General features: G+C 32.9%; 1 protein-coding gene and 1 long non-coding RNA gene across 3 annotated transcripts; both read right to left on the bottom strand.

The window, feature by feature from the left end:
• Positions 1 to 435: 435 nt before the first annotated feature.
• On the bottom strand, positions 436 to 2,241 carry LOC114301258 (uncharacterized). Its single transcript, XR_014346793.1, has 3 exons — positions 1,958 to 2,241; positions 1,098 to 1,156; positions 436 to 825 (listed from the first exon to the last, which is right to left on the bottom strand). It is a non-coding gene; the product is annotated as an uncharacterized LOC114301258 (long non-coding RNA).
• Positions 2,242 to 5,297: 3,056 nt separating this feature from the next.
• LOC114301257 (vacuolar protein sorting-associated protein 41 homolog) lies at positions 5,298 to 19,818 on the bottom strand. 2 transcript variants are annotated; one of them, XM_028246183.2, is made up of 20 exons: positions 19,406 to 19,816; positions 16,385 to 16,654; positions 16,108 to 16,287; positions 15,636 to 15,896; positions 15,273 to 15,341; positions 13,889 to 14,021; positions 13,731 to 13,821; positions 12,736 to 12,838; positions 11,716 to 11,819; positions 11,549 to 11,642; positions 11,284 to 11,439; positions 11,133 to 11,195; positions 10,891 to 10,956; positions 10,475 to 10,675; positions 9,171 to 9,248; positions 8,974 to 9,093; positions 8,807 to 8,887; positions 8,612 to 8,697; positions 6,114 to 6,195; positions 5,298 to 6,007 (listed from the first exon to the last, which is right to left on the bottom strand). In XM_028246183.2, the coding sequence occupies exons 1-20, from the start codon at positions 19,667 to 19,669 to the stop codon at positions 5,564 to 5,566; spliced, it is 2,946 nt and encodes a 981-aa protein (XP_028101984.2). In that variant the 5' UTR covers positions 19,670 to 19,816; the 3' UTR covers positions 5,298 to 5,563. The 2 variants fall into 2 exon arrangements, with proteins under 2 accessions (XP_028101984.2, XP_028101986.2); XM_028246185.2 differs by lacking the exon at positions 15,273 to 15,341 and having other exon boundaries at positions 19,406 to 19,818.
• Positions 19,819 to 20,339: the final 521 nt, after the last annotated feature.

The raw sequence follows: 20,339 nt of genomic DNA, 5'->3' as shown, positions 1-20,339 counted from the left end.
AAAACCTACAGTTAGCCTCCGTTTGGCAAGGGCTTTTTCAGGCTTTTTTGGCTATTTTAGCCACAAAAAACAAAATAGGCTATTTTAGCCATAACAAACAAAACATCACATCCAACCTATAATCATTACATTCTTCTCTCACAAAAAAAGTCAAAAAAGCCAAAAAACCAAAAAGCCCTTCCCAAACCAAGCTTTTTAGCCCAGGCTAAAATAGCCAAAAAAGCCAAAAAGCCAAAAAGCCAACCCACTTCCCAAACGGAGGCTTAAAAAAATTGGTGGAGTAAGATAACAACCACAAAACACCCAAATATGTATATGTGTATATATATAACAGAATTACAATTAAAATTAAAAAACAATTGAAACAATAGTTGGAAACAACAATTTAAAAATTAAAACACAGAAATAAAAACCAAGTAAAAACATCCATAAAAATAATAAAATACCAGCTAAATTAAATAATTTAAAATTTAGCATACAAAAAAAAAATAAAAAACCATAAAACAAATTAAATATTTGGAAAAAAAAAATTATAAATTCCACTTACTTGGCCTTGTAGAGTTAGAAAGGAGCCAAATTACATTTGCTATTAAACCGATGAACTAATAAAACTTAAAAATAACAAAGTGAATTCTCCCCCGCTGTGCGAGTCCTGATTTAAGCAGAACTTGTCTTGGGAGGTCGGGGCAAGCTTTCAGGTTATAATCTCTTAAGGGGCGTTGCCTTGGACCTGCGGGACAAGCTTCCAGGTACAGACAAGAGGACACCCTGGTGATCTCCTCAAGGGGCGCTGCCTTGGACCTGCGGGAGAGTGGGAGGATTTTTCTGTAAAAAAAAATAAAATAATAAAAAACAGTTAAAACTTCAATTTGAGTGTAAAAAATTTGTTTGATTATGAGTTTTGAATTGAGTTTTGGAGAAATTTTGAATTTTTAAGATTAGAAAAGTTATTTGATTTAAAAACTTACAACTCATAACTAAACACACAATTCAAAATTCTATTTAAAGCTCATATAAAAGTTAAAAAATATTCAAAAATATTCTTTATTTACAATATAAAAATAACAGGTGAAAAAAAAAAAAAAAAACACGAATACTGTTCAGATCAACCGGCCAGACGTCCAAGAGGACAACCAAATTAGCCAAATTTTCCCACCTGAAAAAGAAGTTTTCAAAAATGAGTGTAAAATTATAATTTGAAAGGTCAAAACAAACACCATAATCAAATTAGAGAGTGAAAATGTGTTTGAAACACAACATAACCAAACACAGCTGAGAAATTTCTCTCATTTCATAGAGTTATTTCAAAAAAAATTCCTGACATGGTCGTAGAGAAATTTCATCGAAAGAACTTAACTAATAAAATAAAATCTTGATCTCTCCTGCCACAAAAAGTTAAAGTTAAATGTTTCACTAATTTTTTCAAACATTAAAGATTGATAAATTCCATTTACTTAGCCTGTTACATTATACATAACTACAAATATGAATCATATGTGCGTTAAAAATTCGGTAAGTTTAAAAAACTATACAGTTTTAAAGTTGAAACAACAAAAACATCTTTATTTTCATAATATAACCGCTAATGCATCTATTCTATTATATAATTTGAACACCCAACTCCGTTGAATTTCTTTTGTTACCAATTTTGCGCCACGAATGACAGATTGAGTTTCTTAAACTCTGTGATCAAAATTTCTCTGCACAACTCAATAGACTGTTTGAGTTTTCAAATTTTGGATCCAATGGACTATTCACAATCTTAATAAATTCGGTTCTTAAATTCCGTGACGAAACATGAAAACTAAAATTTCTCTACACAACATAAAAACCTGGTTCAGTTTTCAAAGTTTGAGTCCAAATTAGACTTTCACAATCTTATTCTCAGAAAGGAACCAATCTATCCTAACTTCTAGTATAATACATAGAGAGAGAGAGAGAGAGAGAGAGAGAATACCGTAGTAGTAGGGTTAGTGGGAGGCTCGGATCTGGAAGCGGAGGCCTTTGACGACGTCGAAGAGTTAGAGAAGCTGTGGTTGGGCTTGCAATGGAGGTTCGATGGAAGATCTCGAACCCTCAGAACCCTAGAGTAATGAGAGAGAGAGAGAGAGAGAGAGAGAGAGAGAGAGAGGGAGGGTACTCTGGCGGTGTCGGAGTTGAATTGAAGCGAAACCCTAGAACCCTTCTTATATAAAGAGTAAACTGGGGGGGAAAGTAGAGTTGTTGCTTTTTTACTTTCAGAACTTTGGTTATCAATTCAGTTGGTTTAGGGGTCGTTTGGCAAACCCATTAGGTTAAAAAATTACAACAAGATCAAAAAAAAAAAAAAGTTCAAAAATTATAAAATGACAAAAATCATAAAAAGACAAAAAAAATCTACTATTCTAAAGTTAAAAAATTAAAAAAATCAATCAAGAATACCAAACGATTAAAAAAGTCTCAGGTTAAAAAAGTCAAAAAAATTAAAAAACCAACTAAAAAAGTCATTGCCAAACAAACACTTAGTTTGAATTTTCTAAATTTATTTTTTAAAAATTAAAAATTTGTATTCTTTATATTTTTTAATATTTTTAATAATTTTAAAAAAATTTAATACACTTAACATAAATATATTTAAAATATAATATTTGTGAAAAAAAATTAAGAAATTCATTAAATATCAAAAATATTAAAATATATATAAAAATTCAGTACATTTTTCATATTCTTATGTATTTATTGATTTTTTTAAAAAAATTACTTTTTAAATACATTTAAGTAAGATACATCTAAAAAAATAATAAAAACTTGCTTAAAATTTAAAAAAAATTTACTAAAAATAAAAAAATATATGAAAAATAAAAAATTTAATTTTTAAAAAATTGAAACCAAACACAGTTAACAATATTACAAATCCATTCTTATCAATTTAGAATCTATTTTTTAAAAAAATAATTTAATAGCTTAGATTCATTTTATATGTAGACTCCACAATTTATCAATTCAATTTCTATCACACAAACACATCTATTTATACTATTATCTATCTATACTATTATTTAGCAAAGGTCTCAATTGGTTTAGTAAAGCTTTATTCTTTTCATGCCACGTAGCAATTTTTTGTATGCTAAGGTCTCGTTTGTCAACAAGCCGGTTTAGTTAAAAAGTCAAAAAATTATTAAAAAAGTCAAAAAGCCAACAACCCATGTCAAAAAGTCAAAAATTTTCTTTTCTCTCTACTTTTTGCACATTTTTTTGTAAAAAGTCAAAAAATCATCCCAAACATACTAGTTTTTTTTAGCTCATATTTTAGCCAAATAGTCAAAAAGTTAATAAATTAACCTATTCCCAAACGAGGCCTAAAATAAAAAAAATTATTATACAAAGCGCGTAAGTAAATTTTGAACTAAAGATCTTAGGTTTGATTAAGAACATATTTACCACTTATGAAACACAGAGTTTTGTAATTTCAATTTTTACAAAATCTTACGCCTCGTTTGGAAACAGACTATTTTCGTATTTTTTGACTTTTTAAAAAAAGATTTGCAAAAAAATAGAGAGTGATGTGACAATTTATAGTGACTCTTTTACTTTTTAACTAAAATATATAGTTGACAAACGAGGCCTTAGTTTATCTCCTTAATCGTTCATAATCTGTATTTTATTTTAACTAAATATAGTCATAATTTGACATAAATTTTGAGATAAAATGTGGCGAGAAAAGAGAGTGATTTTTCGTATTTGTCCTCATTTTGTAGTCATATGTTTGTTACATTCTTAATTTTTGTTAAAAATGTACATGGTGGATAACAAAAAGAGAGATATTAATATTTAATTGTCGCAATTTTATGTGTAAAAATCAAAATGAAAATTTGTACAAAGTGAAAAGTATAATTCCCCCTTTCGTTTAATTTCATACGCATCCTCGCGTATACTTTTCTCTTATCCAAGCCATAGGATATCTGGAAGTAGTTGCTTCATTGTATTTTACAATTAAATGTATTTAAAAAAAATTACACATAAAAATCTTATGATTTTAATTATTAATATTTATAAATGTTACAATTAATTTGTAATTTTTTTTTTAAAAAAAAAAAAACTACACTAATATCTATACTATCTACACTATTATTAAAAATGAACAACTCACTTGGTGTCCATCAATTTCTTTCTCCTTTTGTCAAGTGGTCTTTTATCTTCGCACCAAGTGTTAATTTTTCCATTCAAAATTCTTTATCTCCTTCAGTTCAGGGGTCAATTTTTCTATTCAAAATTTTTATCTCCTTTTGCTAAGTAGTCTTCTGTCTTTGCACCAAGTGTCAATTTTTCCATTCAAAAAGAAAAAAAACATAATAGCTACAAGAGGGATATAAGACTTAAATCTATTACCATTGATTAACTTAATAAATAACATTTTTGCCACTTAAACAACATAGAAGATATGTTTTCAATTCAAAATTAAAATTTGTATTTTAAGTACATCCATCAGATGAGCTCACACGCTTAATATAATTTAAAAAAAAAAAATTAGAATTCAGTTGATTTTTAAAAAATAATTATAAATAAATAATAAACTTTATAAATATTTATAATTAAAATTATAAACATTTTCATGATTTTATAATACATTTCCCCTGTTACCACTGATAATATCCCCTATACAATTTTCCCTTTCTAAAAGTAAAGGAGAATTACTAAAAAAAATTGGAAAGTGGGGGTAGTTATTTATGAATTAATGAGAAATCCCCCAAAAAAAATCTACTAGCACCCAAAAATTATTCTTTCGACCCCACATGACCATACAAAATTTTATCATAATTTTAGCACCCAAAAATTATTCTTTCAACCCCAAATGACCATAGAAAAATTTATTTTAATTTTAATCATTCATAAAATCTATTTCTACCGCCATTACTTAACTCCCAAACCCTAATTTTAATCCTCCCTACCCCCATCCAACCGCTGCCCTCTAGCCTCCTCCACAGCTCCGGCAGCCACCCAGTCCCTCACCACCCTCCCCCAAACCCGCAACCACACCCCATAGTTCTTAAAAATAATTTGTTAAATGTATTGTTAGTTTTCACAAAATTTATTTATTAAAAAAAAGCCACAATTAATGACAATTTTTTTATAAAAAAGTTGAATTTTGTTTTAAAATGATTATTTATCAAATCATTCTGTATAAAAAATAACAATAATAAAAATCTGTATGAATTCTATATGAGGTTTGAAACCACTATGGAATATTACGCATCAGTATGTGGCAACCAAACTGTTCAAACTACATCAATAATACTCCAATTACTTCTCAACACATATTGAACTAATCTTTTTCTTTTTTTCTATATATCAGACATATCAAAGTAATCAGACCCACCCCATAAAATATGCAAAAGCTAGTCACAGAAAACTGAAGCCAAAGAAACAATTAAGAGGCCAGAAAATCAAAATTCTCGCCAAAAAAATAAATTAAAATACAAAAAGCCCATCAACAACAGACAAACAAAAACCTAATATACATAAGTGGACACACACCACGAGAAAAACACATCGCAGGGCACACACACACTCACACACCTTATACTCAACTTGAAGCTGTGGTACACAAAATACAACGCATCCGAGGGGCACCCGAAGCAGTATTACCATCCTCGTCATCATCATCAACATCACCATCACCATTTTCGTATTGATAATACAATTCCGTGTCCCGAGAAGTAGGTCTGGCTGCCTCTTTCTTGGCAAGAACCGCATTGATAGAATCCAAAAGACAAGTTGTGTGATACGCGTGACAGCAAAAGAATACAATGATTGATACATTCTGTATAGAGAAGGGATCAAAACAAATGCAACACCTTCCACCTCCCTTAGTTTTCGACTTAACCTCCGTGGTTTTCATGATCTCAGTCTGAGAAGCCCTACTACTACTGTCATTCCTTTTAGCTCGTGTTTTGTCTTCTTCGTTGCTCAAGTAAATGGCACGCCTTGCTTCTTTATAGTATTTGATCAACAGGTTAACACAATCAGCCTGCCATTTTAAAAGTAACGCCAAATTGTCAATTTTCAATCAGTTTTAAAAGGAGGAAATCAAGGAAGTACTGCAAGGAATAATCGCACACGAAGCGTAGTAGTACCTTAAGAATATCATTACATCCATGTCTAAGAGAAGTTTCTGTTCTGTAGTCTGTTATGATTTTGACTAGGCGATCCCTGAGTCTGAAAGGGAAAAGTCATATATGGGTCCAATAATTGTAGAGAAGATGAAAGGGTGCAAACATTCCTTACTTCCATAACAAAGATATGGTCAGCAAAATTATTACATTTTTCAACTCAAAAAAGAGAGTTTTCTATGCATGCACATGGAACATATACAAAAGGAAACAAAAAGAACCAACTAGAAAGTAAAAAGTTGGATGAAAATTGTAAGAAGGGGAGAAAAATATGTGAAAGAAAATATATTTTTAAGCACAAGATTTTATACAATTTTCCAGTAAAAACATCAAAGTAATGTATTTAAACAAGCATAAGAATGATATGTGATGATGCAGTTCATAACACAACAGGGAATGCAAATTTAAACAAGACATAACTCGTAATAATGATTGGGTATGATTTCAGGTTGTTTTGAATCAGCGTCTATATTTTCTACGACATGCTGCTAGCTTTGATAAATTTATGCTTTATTAAGTTGAGCCAAGGTATTATGGTCAAACTGTTTTTATTTTTGAATTTTGGTAAGTCTATATAAATTCTCTTTATCAAACTAGCTAAATATTTTGTTAAATTTTAGCTAAAAAGCTACTTTCTATTTTGGTTAGTCACTTTTTTAAATCTCTCCAACAAATTCTCTATTTTTTCTCTATTCTTTTTAAATATTCATTTTATTCTTTTTAATTTAAAATTCTTTTTTATGAACCTCATACAACCAACTCCAAAATATCAGAAGTAATATATTATTTTAATGTTCGACTAGTAAAAACCACTACTACATTTGTTGAGCCTAAAGTACCAAAACTAAAATACCTAACTTGATAACTAGTTTGATGGGAGTAGAGAATTTGGTGATTTACTCACTATTTTAGCTAAAAAATTGAAATAGCCAGTTAGATGGCGATGCTCTTAAGTTCTAACAGCATTTGAAGTAGCTAAGAGTCTATATATAGTAATGCAATTCTCTCAATCCAATGAACATCAGTCTAGAGAATTTTCAGGAGCTTTGAAGTTTTAATCGGGAGTGTGCGTGATGCAACTATAACCTTAGCTGTGATGCCTAGAGGACCCAAGGAGAGCTTCCCAGGATCTTCTTCTCATCTTTCTTTTCAAAGTACCTCAAAAACAAATTCGCCACTCCACCACCCTGACCCTAAGAAACACCAACCAGTCCCTATATTCTGTTTACCATGTCAGACCAGTATCATTGTCTTCATTACCTAATGAAGATAACAAAACCATTTGAGCTAGTTCGCAAAATACCTCAAAATTTTACTTTTCAGCATATATATATATATATTTAATTTATTTGTCTTAATGAAGGAATTGAGTGATTCAAGGATAATTCCTATACCCATTTACGAGAAGAGATATGGATAATTTTGTATCTTAAAATTCTGTTGCCAATAAAAAAATAAATTCTCCCAACAATTTTGTGCTTTTCATATAAAATTAGGTAATGCTATTGCCACGGATAAATGGTTCTGTATCCTAGAAAAACTATTCCTGAATCATTTCCATTTATGAGGCTCTGGGATGCCTGCCTTAAAATTTCCATAGAGCATGAAAACCTTAAAATCCGTACCTTTATAGATACGAAATTCCCATCCTTCAAAAGAAGACGGACATTGTCATTGAGGGATTCTTCATGGAGTAAAAAAAATTATCAAAGGTCAACATGTGATTTATGTACACAGAATCAGATTTTCTGAACTTCTGGTATAATAATAATATGATATATCAGCTTTAACAAAAGTAGTATAATGTCCCTATCTAGGACTAATGGTATCAATATCCATTGGTTAATGTTCATGCTACAAAAAGCATATCTACCATAAAATATCAGAGGCTAATTTCAAATTGAACCAGCACACACTTACGTATAACAGCAGGTAAATCATTATCTTATTTATTTATTTATCTAGTTTTGGTAAATAGAAGTTTAGGTGAGGGGAGGCTACCCCAGTCCAAGTCCAAGGCCAAGGCAAGCCGCAGCCTTAGCAAGGACTTACATTGGAATTATAGATTGCCCACCAAGGAGGACTACTGGTAGCAGGAATCGAACCTAAGCCTTGAAGGCAAAGAGTCCGATCCTTACCAACTCAGCCAACTTCCATTGGCTTAAATCATTATCTTATAGTTCCCTCTAAATTACAGGCAATGGCTGAGAAGTAGCCTCTGACCAGCGTCTTATAGAAAATTAGCAGTTCATTAAAAAGCATAACACATGCAACCTAGCAGGGAGCTATAAGAAAACCATGACGTTAAGCAAGTTATTAACCTCCAATCAAAACAAACTCTTTCATCCATGAGAACTCAACACAGATGGACTGTTTAATTGAACACCAAAAGTTGACCCTAAAAAACAGAAGAAACGTCTAAAAGAACTGCTAACAGAAAAGCATTTTACGATCATACGAACCGAGGTATCTCGAGGCCATTGGGCACTATATTTACAATATAGAGAGGATCAAGATTGCCAACAGTGTGCTCCAGCAACACTCCCACCTGCCAGTTAGCAGAAACATACATGAAAACTTGCAAAAGAAACATTTGAACATTTGCAGTGATTATGTTTTCATGTGTATTTAATAAGGAAAATAAGTCCAGACGGTACCATTTCAGGTTTATGAAAACACTGCTTTATCAATTCTTCCCAAAGTTCATCATCATGCTGCATACTCACAAATTCTATAGCCTGTACAATGTCATGACATTAATACTATCACCACTGAACTCCGATGTTACATAAAAATGACACCCTAGATGAAAAATGGAAAGTACCTCTTCAATATCCCCTAATTTATTTATGATAACCACAAGGGCTTGTCTTGGATTTCCCATTCTTCCAAGGATGAAAACTTGCTCTCTCAATAGATCTCTTCTGACACAAATTTCATATGCCTGAGATAAGATTGCAGAAATTATTAACACAAAGGTGAATCATGGAGAAATGATTTACAGCCATTTACTGTGCCAACCTTCTCAAGTGTATAGTGCTGACTACTGCGAAGAAATGGAAGCAACATTTTTTGATCATAGTCTGCATAAAGCTCCACCTAGTACAGTTTGTAAACAATAGCAAATTTGTCAAATATTGCATGCAACATAATGCATGAAATTATAGGCATGTGTCATACAATAACTACATGGAAATAACAGGCAATCACCTTGTTTGGTTTAACTCAGTTTTCTGAAAATTGAGTTTTTTGTTTTCCGTGATTTTTTTGTTTTTAGTATTTTTTTTTTAATATTTTATGCAATTTTTTTATTTTTTATTTTTTAGATACACCTAATCTAGATACACTTAAAAACGTATAATATTTGTGAGGCAAAAAAAAAAAAAACTTTAAAAAATTCACCAAATACAAAAAATACAAAAATAAAAAATAAAAATTCAGTACATTTTCGTATTTTGCAGTATTTAATGAATTTTTTTAAAGATTTTTGTACAAGTTTTATACTTTTTTAAGTATATCAAGATTAAGTGGATTTAAAAACTAAAACGGTTCAACCAGCAGTTCTGGTTTTGTTTGGTTGAACACTGCAAGTAGTTTCTTTGAAAGTACAGTGTAAGGAAAATACTCTAATTATTTGAATTATTTTCAAGCAAAGGTCTTGATTTTGAGTCATTTCCCTTGGGTCCATCCCCAGGGATTTATCATAGTAATTACCTGGTGCATGTGGATGAGAGGACTGCATGTGCCCATGAATTAGTTGGGTGCTCTATGAGGCTCACATACCCCATTAACCAAAAATATATATAATTATTTCAAAAGTCCAAAAAATAATAAAATTATTTAAATTTATAGCCAAACAGATGCAAAATGAACATTTTCATTGGGCTGGGCATTTCCCATTGAATGAACCAAATATCTATAGGTTACAAACACAAAATATGGGAATCTAAGACAACATACTTATAACACCACCACATCCCATGATTCGAAATATCACCATTTCCAGTAGAAGTGTCTTTCCATGGAATGGATGATTAATCAACTACTGTTCTGAAGACTTTAATAGTTCCAGCATCTACAAGAAGGTAGATTCTGGCAAAAAAGGTGAACTTATTGATGGAGCTCACAAGTGGATGGTTCTCACACTCCACAGTTGCTTTTACAAAAGATCAATTTAGATGATAATACTTGGCCATTATGCAATTCTTTTTATTTCCCATGAGCCTCTTCTGATTCAATCTCCCCATCACTCCAAAAGTTAAGAACAAAACCAACTCTAGTGTGAAAGCATTTTCTAATATGAATTTAACTCTCTTTCCGCATACCTGCATATCATGGAAATCCCTTCCAGCATGCGGGTTAGCTTCACATAGCGAATGCAGATATAGATGTAAAAAGTATCTGGAATCACACTTATTCCCCGCAGCCAAAAGTTGTGAAACGACTTCAGATGCAGTGATTAAGTCTCTGTGCTGGGTCAACAATGGTACTGCACGTTTGCAATCTATCATCATCAGTTGGACAACCTACACATTCATAGATTACAAAAGAAAGTGTCAATAAAAAAGTTTCAGTGTTCTCTTTGAATTTTTCTCTTTGAATTTTTCCTTTCTAGGTAACAACTGATAATGATAACAACAACAACAGCAGAAACAAAAAGCAAATCAAGGAAATGGGCAATTTCAAGCTTAGATATGATACGAACCAAAAAAAATCACCTAATGTGGTAACATACACATACCTTTTCACGAAGAGCATCATGTAAGTTATGTTTTTCGAGAAAGTCAAATATATCTGGCTTCATAAGCTGAAGAATAAAAGAAAATTAAATAGTAAGGAAACAACCAAGTTAATGTCAAGAAACTAGTATAGCCAGAGCTTGATTTTGCAGAGCATCATGTGAGTGTATTCAGTAGTGTAACTACTTTAAGCTGTCGCTGGTTTTCTGCGTAAACTATGCAGGACTCCATATAGAGCACTTACATCAGCATATAGCGCAAACGCTTTCTCGTACCGTCCATCAATTACATACAACTCTGCTAGTGCCTGACATGGTAAAGTAATTCATAATGGAAAAGATGTAATAATAACCAAAATTCATAATCAATATCAAGATAACAATGTTCATACCGACCTCTCCTAGTGCATCAGTCATGGATGAAGTATTAAGCTGAGGTTCTATGGCTGAGATAACAGGCAAGGCAGAATAAATTACAGGCGGCCAAGATTTGACAGTTGACAAGAGATCCTTGTGAAAAGATGAATTTGTTGTTAGAGCAACAAGAGCTACCTGTAGATGATTAACAAAAACCGCTAAGACCTTTATTTCCAATTTAGCAAGTCCAAAGAGCATATGAAGTATCAAATTAAGCTTTCAGGAAATGTCAAATATTGCAAACCTCATAAGCAGTATCACGTAACCTTGGGTTTTCAGTTGGTATGTATGGAACCAATACAGGTAGCTGACGAAGATGAGCAAAGTGGAAAACCCATCTGTGAGAAATAACCCACTGCTAGTTATTAAAAATAAATTTACAGGAGAGTCATACTTAATAGTATTTAGTACCTCTCCCATGCTGGAGCCGATCCTCGCAACAATTTGGGACATAATGATGCGGCTTCAGTATATTTCCTTTCCACAATCAAATGATCAAGATAGCTAGACCCCACCTGCATACATAGTGGACAAATTGAAAATGTATTACTACCGATACTATAATATAATATGGAACTGTGGAAGGAAATACATAGCAAAGTTTAGTTATTGTCCACATGTACAGGAAAAAGATTTTGCAATCGAAACAATCAAAACTGACAACAGGAGATAGTGAAAACAGACATACTATGGCTACAAAAATGACTGTCTGAACGTCATAAATGGAAATGGCATATATAACCAATTGTCAGGGACTAGGCACCATCTTTTATCTAGAAAATGACTAGATTTTAATTTTAACCACCTCATACTTCGGGGGAGGGCTTTAATTTGGAGCCACAAAAGAGGCATGAATTTTGGTTCGTAAAGTTTTGGAGCATTGAATTATTTATGCTATGGAGGGATTTCAGTGGGTTGATCATTTTTTTGGCTTTGTTGCCGAATAAGCATTTAGGCCATAAAGGCAATTGTTTTGAATTTCCAAATGTTAGCATTTGGGGCATAAAGGCCATTATTTTGAATTTTGAAATGTTGGGCCTTAGACAAGTATCCAGTGCATTGCATTGGGCATAGTTTTTGGTCCCAAAACAATTTGATCCTTCTAGGACACTTTCAAACTATTCATGCTACGAACATATGCAACCCAAATGCCTCATGAACCAGGTGATTCATGATTATAACATTAGGTATTAATTGACATATTCACAAAGTAACCCAGAATGACTAAAAATAACAACACATAAATAGCCTACTTCCAAAAAATAAGAGAATCTAGACAAATTGTAGATTTCTATATTACATTGTTTCCATGAAAATATGGGAAAGAAAATGTAAACATTTCATATGTAAATCATGCATCAATTACTTATTTAGTAAGTAATACAATGCAAATAAATAAATGAACCGTTAAACTAAATTAAACAGAAATACCTCATCAAGAAGCTCACTTCGTCCCTGCCCAGCTTCAACTGCTGCTAAAGCTTTTTCATGCCATCCATGTTGAAGAAGCCAAGAAATATGATCTTCTGCATCCCTAGCAATCAACAAGAAATTGCATTTGTAAATCAACGAAGTTTGTGATTTTTAATATGGCATAGGAGACGATATAATGGCAAAACAAACAATGCGAGCAGTAAAGGAATCAAAATTATGCTTTTAAATCCCACAATTTTTTCTATCAAGGTGAATTAAAATTTAAAGCATTCCATTTTCAGGAAATTCACTCTCCATATTAAGATGACATACACTTAAATTCATTAAATAAAAAATTCATTGAACTCACTAAAACTAATGGATGAATTCTACACTTGTCTGCTCAAGCACCCCCCAACCAACTGGGACACCTATCTGCTCATGCACCTTCTTAATTTGTTTCACCATTTTCTTATTTTTCAATAAGAACTTCCAGTTTTTTTTCACTTCTATCTACCTTCTCACAAACTTGAAGTATTCAGATTTAGATATCCATAAATGGTGAGGAGCCTATGCTTAATTGGAATTCTAAAGATACTGCATTTGGTGAGCAGACATATGAAAAAGATGAGAAGCGGGGGACAACTTTAAACAGATAACTCCTAATGTTTGCATAATAATCATCTCATGAACTAAACTTGACCAGTGGTTGGATTCACAAGTGCGAAAAAAGTGTCTTCTCACTTTATAGATAAGATAGCACATAGATTGATATAATTAACGATAATGATAAAAACAGCCCTTAGGGCTGTTATTAGTGTTGAAAAATGTGTAAAGTGTATTGAAATATGTAAAAAGTGAATAAAAAAATATGAAAGTATTTTGGATATGTGAAAAGTGTATTCGGATTATAAATATTCTGGCCTTTTGTGCTGTAATTAATTATCAATAGGAAAATTACATACTGACATTCTATTAGAATAGAAACTAAGGAAAGATAAAATTGAACTAACCTAGGTTTTGCAATAACTACATCCTTTGGGGATACAATATAGTATAATGGCTCATCACCAGCAGCCCACTGCCCACCTGCATAGCTGCTACCTACATAAAAATGCATAAGTATTACCACTGTTTGAATGCAAATTCATAAACTCTTGCACACTTTTACCTGAGAATGGAGCGTGAGCAAGGGCATAGTCCTTTGCCTTGTAATGCTCAAAGCCATGGACAGGTAGTGCATCTGTTGCAAGCTCATCATTGTTCCATGTGACTACACGCACTTCCGGTCTCTGAGCATTTCCCTGCTTACAACAAATTTCTACATCTTAACACTTATCATGTAAACTACTGACTTCTACCTATCTATATTTATATAGAAATATGACAGTGTTCTAGTACTATAGAATAAATTGAATAAAGTAATAGAACTGAACCATAAAGGTTATTAGAGGCTTAGACAACAGAATAGTCCATGATTCAAAGGGTCAATGAAGGACAATATGCAGTGTCATAGAAAAGAAAAAAAAGTTGTCAGAAGAAGATTTTGAGGCATAAAAGGATTGTAGAAATCATAATACTAAACAGCTCTGAATAATTAATAGATGAAAAGCACAGAAAATTACTTCGTGAAAAGGAATAAGGATAGATAAAACAATCACACAAAAAATTGGCATTCCATGGGCAGAGATGCTGAAAGAAAATAGATATTGTTCATGAATCAGGAGACAATCTCTGAACTGAAGGGAAGAGGGCCTCAAAATTAAGACCTTGTAAGTCAAGAAAAATCACCTAAGATAATGTGGCAATAAAGATGGTGGCTAGGGAAGATTTGATGGGTTATGATCCCTTCTGCCTCCATTCTCAAGACTCTTTAACCATTATCGCTTCCTTTTCACTTGTTTGGTTGGGAAGAGGAAAAAAAATTAAAAGCTTGTCCACGAATTTCCCTCACAGAAGAGGGGGGACTTGGACCAAGTACAATAAAATAACCAAACAAGGGGAAATAATTGTTTTCTTTTCCCCTCTGTTCCTATCCTCTCTTCTTTTATCCTTCTCTTCTCTTCCCCTCTGTTCTCATCTCTCATAGAAAACATAGAAAAAAACATTTGGGAAACTGTAAACATTGGAAGTTTAACAGTGTTCTTCCAGCTATGCTCTTTTTCTTCCCTCCCACAGCTCTAAAGGTCCCTTTCTCCATGCAAGGAGTCCTATAATATGAGTTCAGGGGAATCTGTTAATCTGATTTTTGGCAGACTAGTATCGTCCATTTTCTTCTTCTCTTTTGTATACAAGTGGCATTCCTTTAATCCCATTCCTTTAATCCCATCTTTTAAAGAAATATTACTATTACTCATGAAAAATAGTATTCACACAGTTCCTATGCATCAGGACCACAAAAATCTATCAATAGAATTAAGGTGTGAATAGTTCCAAGAAAAGCTTTATTTTGCAAAATTACACGAGCAAATGAGTACAACAATTCTGGAAAGTAAAACACATCCTAACTTTTACCAACAAAAAAGCAGGGATCTCAGTGTTCGAAATTGGTTAACCTGGTCTTGCAGTGAAGCATAACTGCGAAAAGCAAACATGTCTACAATGACCGCTCCTATTGGGGGTTCCTATAAGCAGCACAAAACTTCTGTCTTCAATATTTGTCCTTCACTCATGATTTGTGAAAAAGGAAAAAGATTTTAAAATTTTCCAAATTCTCTTGGTAAAAATTGATACAAAATGCCCATACACCCAAAGCACAAAGTGAAATGAGTAGTGCATTAAGATCAAAAGTAAATATATAGAAACAAACAATCTTCTTCACCAAGTGGAAATGAGTGTTCCAAACTTCAGTGTGTTGCATGCAGGGTTAAAAATACAAATCCGCTTTACTAGAAAACACAAATGAGGAAGAAAAATACCTGGCGTGATGGAATGGTGCTGCTAAATTCCTTCTCTCCATCTCCTTCCCCCGGAATATAAGCTAGAACAACCAAAGTATCACCAAAAGGAGCAATTCCGGAAATGAAATAGCTGGTTTGAAAAGATGCCACAATATCCACTTGGTTCATGCTAGACATGGGAATATGCTTATGTGTCCCATTCGCAACTTTGTTCTGATTTGTTCTTATAGATGCAATTTTCACAGATGTTCCCCATCCAATTACCAAGAGAACATCATCCTAAACATGATGGAGAGACATTATGCAATGGCAAGCAGGCTTAAATTAACATAGTTGTGATACATTTCTTTTCAGAGGCAAAATAAATAAACTAGATAACTCCAGTGTTGTAGTTCTTTTTAAAATATTACTGCAATTGCAGAGGCACTCACTTCATGCAGGGGTGTCCGTGTGTGTCCCAATATTGTGCCTATCTTAATGTTCTACTAACCTGCCAAACTAAGTGAGGAAGCAGAAGCTCAGGGCGTGGGCTTCCTCGTGGTCTCTCAATAAAGGTTACACGCTGATCGTTAGCAGAATCATAAACTTTCACACCTGCATCATTAGCCCAAGCAATGAGACTTGTTCTCCACTTCACTGCATGAATAGGGCCTTCACCAGAGTGCAAAACCTGAAAAAACAAATAAATATATTATTTCAGGAACCAAAAAAATAGCTATATTTTTTTAGTAGAGACATAAGGGACATGCCAGACACCTGGAACAAACCTGGTCACGGTACCCCATCCACTTCTTTGTATTAAAATATAAATGACCTGCTAAACCACCAGCAACAAATCTTCTGGATGATTTTCTTGCATAATCTGGATCCAGAGCAATCGCCTTCATTGGACGATGATAATCAAATTTCATTCTCTCGTCAGTAAAAAGGCTGCTTATTACAACAGATCCATCATCTGAACAGCTTCCAATGTATTCACCTTCTATGTCAAAGCAAAGATCATTGACAGTAGCAGTATGGGCAGGGAATTCCATTACCTGTAGAAAAGAAAGATGCGTATTTTGAAGGGGGAGGGGGAAAACATTAACTTGAATGCAACAGTATATCAGCTTAGTAAAGCTGAAATAAATAAGAAGCCATCCATTGTCCAAGCTAACAAGGTAGTTGAAAGGTCTGAATCATGACCCTAAGCAAAGATCCCATAGTGTACCACCCACTAGATTCATGATTCTTAACCAAAAATCTCTAGAACTTTCATTTGCAACACAAATTCCAGTTGCTTTGTCCTATGCATTTCACAACACTGATGCCAGAGATTCTTACAGATGAATACACAGTTATGCTTTAAGTTTGCCAAAAAAATATAATAAATAAAATTTTGAAGATAATATAAATTGCTAATCTGTACGTCCTTGCTCAAGCATGAAAGGCATAAATTTTGATTTTTATACAAAATAATATTCTAGATAATTACATTTAATCACTAAGGCATCACTAGGATGCAAATTCATAATTTATTCTTTTTTGAAACAGACAAATGGTATGCAATAGAAACTTACTATCTTTTGGAAAGTTGGTTGCTAGATAAAGGAAAACGATAGAGTTGAGGTTATGGTAGGTTTGGGTAATCTTAGAAGACAAATTTTAAGATTAAGCTTTGCAGAAGTAGTGTTTACAAAGAAAATTTTTTGGGGACAAAAGGCAAAGATGAAATGGCTAGAGGCAGAGCAGGTAATAACTCAAAACTTTTTCACAAGGTTGCAAATAAAAAGTTTGGCTACTGCAGAAAGTCAAAGGATAGAATTGAGGTTATGCAAGGTTTGAGTGAGAATCTTAGGAGGCATATTTTAACATTAAGCTTTGAGGATGTGATGTTTGCGAAGAAAATTTATTGGGGGGAAAAGAAAAAGATGACATGGCTAAAGGAAGAAGACAATAACTCAAAATTGTTTCACATGGTTGCAAATGGAAAGAGAAAGAAGAAGTTCATCCAATTATGTCGGGTCATTTGTGAATATGGAGGATCAAATTGTTAACGAAATTTTTTCCCTTCTATTCTAGGTTGTATTCTTCAAATGGTTTATAGGCTAAGGGTTGAAGGTTTGAAGGAATTCAAATTTCAAGCATTCATTTTTTAGCGTGATAAACAAATCACTAGGGCTTGACAATTTCTCCATGGCCATTTTTCAAGATTATTAGGAGGTGGTTAAACATTATTTGGTTGAGGTGTTTGTTAAATTTTTTAATAATTGAGTTGTAAAGGCATCTACAAACCATACTTTCATTTGGCAAAATCCTAAAATAGAGAATTTTTAAAAATTAGTGATATTAGGCCAATCAATTTAGTCACCTCTTTGTATAAAATATTAGCAAAGATTTTGTGAAGAAGGTTGAGGGCAGTTTTGGTTAATACCATTTCCTCTTATCAGGGTGCTTTTGTTGAAGGCCGCCAAATTTTAGATGTGTTAATAGCAAATGAGACAGCAGAGAAATATAAGAGATAAAACAAGGAAGAATTCATTTTTAAGGTACTTTCAAAAAGCATATGACCAAGTGAAGTGGGGTTTTATGAATTTTGTCTTGCAAAAGAAGGGTTTTGAGGATAGGTGGAGAAGGTCGATTTGGGTTTTTGTCATCTTGTAATTTGTCTGTGATGTTAATGATAAGGACTAAGGAGATTGACCAATGGCTTTGTAATTGGGACGGGTAGTATTTTTGTTTCTCATTTTACTGATAAAAATAAATAAATAAAATAATAATAATAATTTAACTCATGCTTCTCATTTTTAGTTCGAACTATTACTATATTTTTCTCTTGTGGTGAAGATGACAAAATGGTACAATTGCTCTCTATATTGAGATTGTTTTTTATTCACTTTGGTCATGTTTGATTCGCAAGATTAATAGTGAAGTATTAATAATCCTATTAAATTAGTGTGGTATTCACTGTCCAATTGGATTAATATCTATTGGATTAATAATCCCACCCCTACCCCATTACTAATAATCCTACAAATTTGTTGGATTAATTATCTATTGGATTAATAATCCTAAACCAAAATGTTAAAGCAAACATAGGATAATTGGGTTCACGGATTAATAATCCTAATCCCATACTCTAATCCACCCAATCAAACATGACCTTTATGTACAAGTAGTATTGTGGGTATAAGGCGTGCAGGGTTCAGGGTTTGGGGTTTAGGCTATTTCATTGAGTTATTACCAATGAAGGCATGAAGTATCCAGGTCCATCTTTGGGTATAATCCTAGGTGTTAATAGTTTTTGGGCTCTATAGCCTCTAGTTATTGAGAAGACTGGCAAAAGATTGGAGGGGAGGAGGAGGGTTTTGCTAGCGAAAGGAGGAGTGAACATGCAAGCTCAAGTTCAAAATGAGTAGGGAAACAAACTAAATGATTCCTAAAAATCAGCAACTTAATATATACACCATATCTTCAGAATTACAAAATAAACCCTCATTATACTCATAATATATATATATACATATACAATTTAGAGACTTGGAATGGGTAAGTTGCACTAAAGCTTATGAATGGTCAGTTCAATTGAGCAAGATGAAGATCAAAGCTAATTTCTTTTAAAATATAAACTACTGTACTTCTAATTATAAAAAAAATAAAAATAAAAAATCAATTTTAACAATAATAGGGGAAATTTTAGATCTGGGGAGTGATTTCAATCATGATTATTTCAGTTCAATCAAGTAATTTGATGAGAATTGAATAAAGATGTGATTCAATTGAAGTACAAGTGATGTTCAAGAAGTTACTTGATTGCCGAGGAAATCAAGAATATGAAGAGAGCCGGCGTGAGTGCCGAGAGCGATCATTCGCTCGGCGACGGCGATACAGGAGGCGGCGTCGCTAGAGAGAAGCGAGGGCACACTTCCCCCCATTCGCTGGTACTTGAGCCTCGGCTCATCCTCTTCTTCCTCGTCCAATTCTTCTTCTTCATCTTCTTCGTCTTCTGAATCTTCCTCCTCTTCTCGCTCATCGTCGCCGTCGACTCCGTTCTCTGAGGGCTTCGGAGACATTGTCAAGCCCCGTCTATGGTGGAGATAGAAAGTATTGAGAGAGAGAGAGAGAGAGAGAGGGAGGTTTGGTTGGGTTCGGTTCGTGTTTTAGGGGGGCTTGGGGATTTTGTAGGTGTGAATAGTGATGACATGGTAGTGAGCTTTTTGTTGCCGGTTAAACAGTTGTTTATTTATTTATTTGCAATACGACAAAACAGCAATGACAAAATGGGGATTGGCACTAGTCCTTCCCATTTTTGCATTTCACGCTCCACATCAATGTTTTGAAAATCGGACCGGTGAGTGTATCGAAAAAATGATCAAGTAAACAGGTCACGGGTCACTAGAATCGAATCGTGACGTCATAAATATATTAAAATTATATTTAAATAAAAATATAAGTAATAAAATTAAAAATTTTAATAATCTTAAATATTTCTCTTAATATTTTTTTTATTAAAAAATATAAAAATATATTTAAAAATATTATTAATTTTAATTTTGGAAGAAGAAATCAAATATTCAATATTCAATATTCCCTCCATATGATTTTAATTCAAATAATTTGGTTGAAAGAAGAGCAAAAATTTTGGAGGGATATCAAAACTTTAAGTTTCCCTCCAATAGATTTGATTGAATCCCACATAGATTTCTTGAGTTTTTTTGGAAGAATTTTTTTCTTATAAATAGA

The sequence above is a fragment of the Camellia sinensis genome, chromosome 12 (genome assembly GCF_055761805.1).
Source record: "Camellia sinensis isolate YWXY chromosome 12, ASM5576180v1, whole genome shotgun sequence".
Taxonomy (NCBI): Eukaryota; Viridiplantae; Streptophyta; class Magnoliopsida; order Ericales; family Theaceae; genus Camellia; species Camellia sinensis.
Note: the sequence above shows the minus strand (reverse complement) of the source record. Positions and strands in the feature narration are given on the sequence as shown.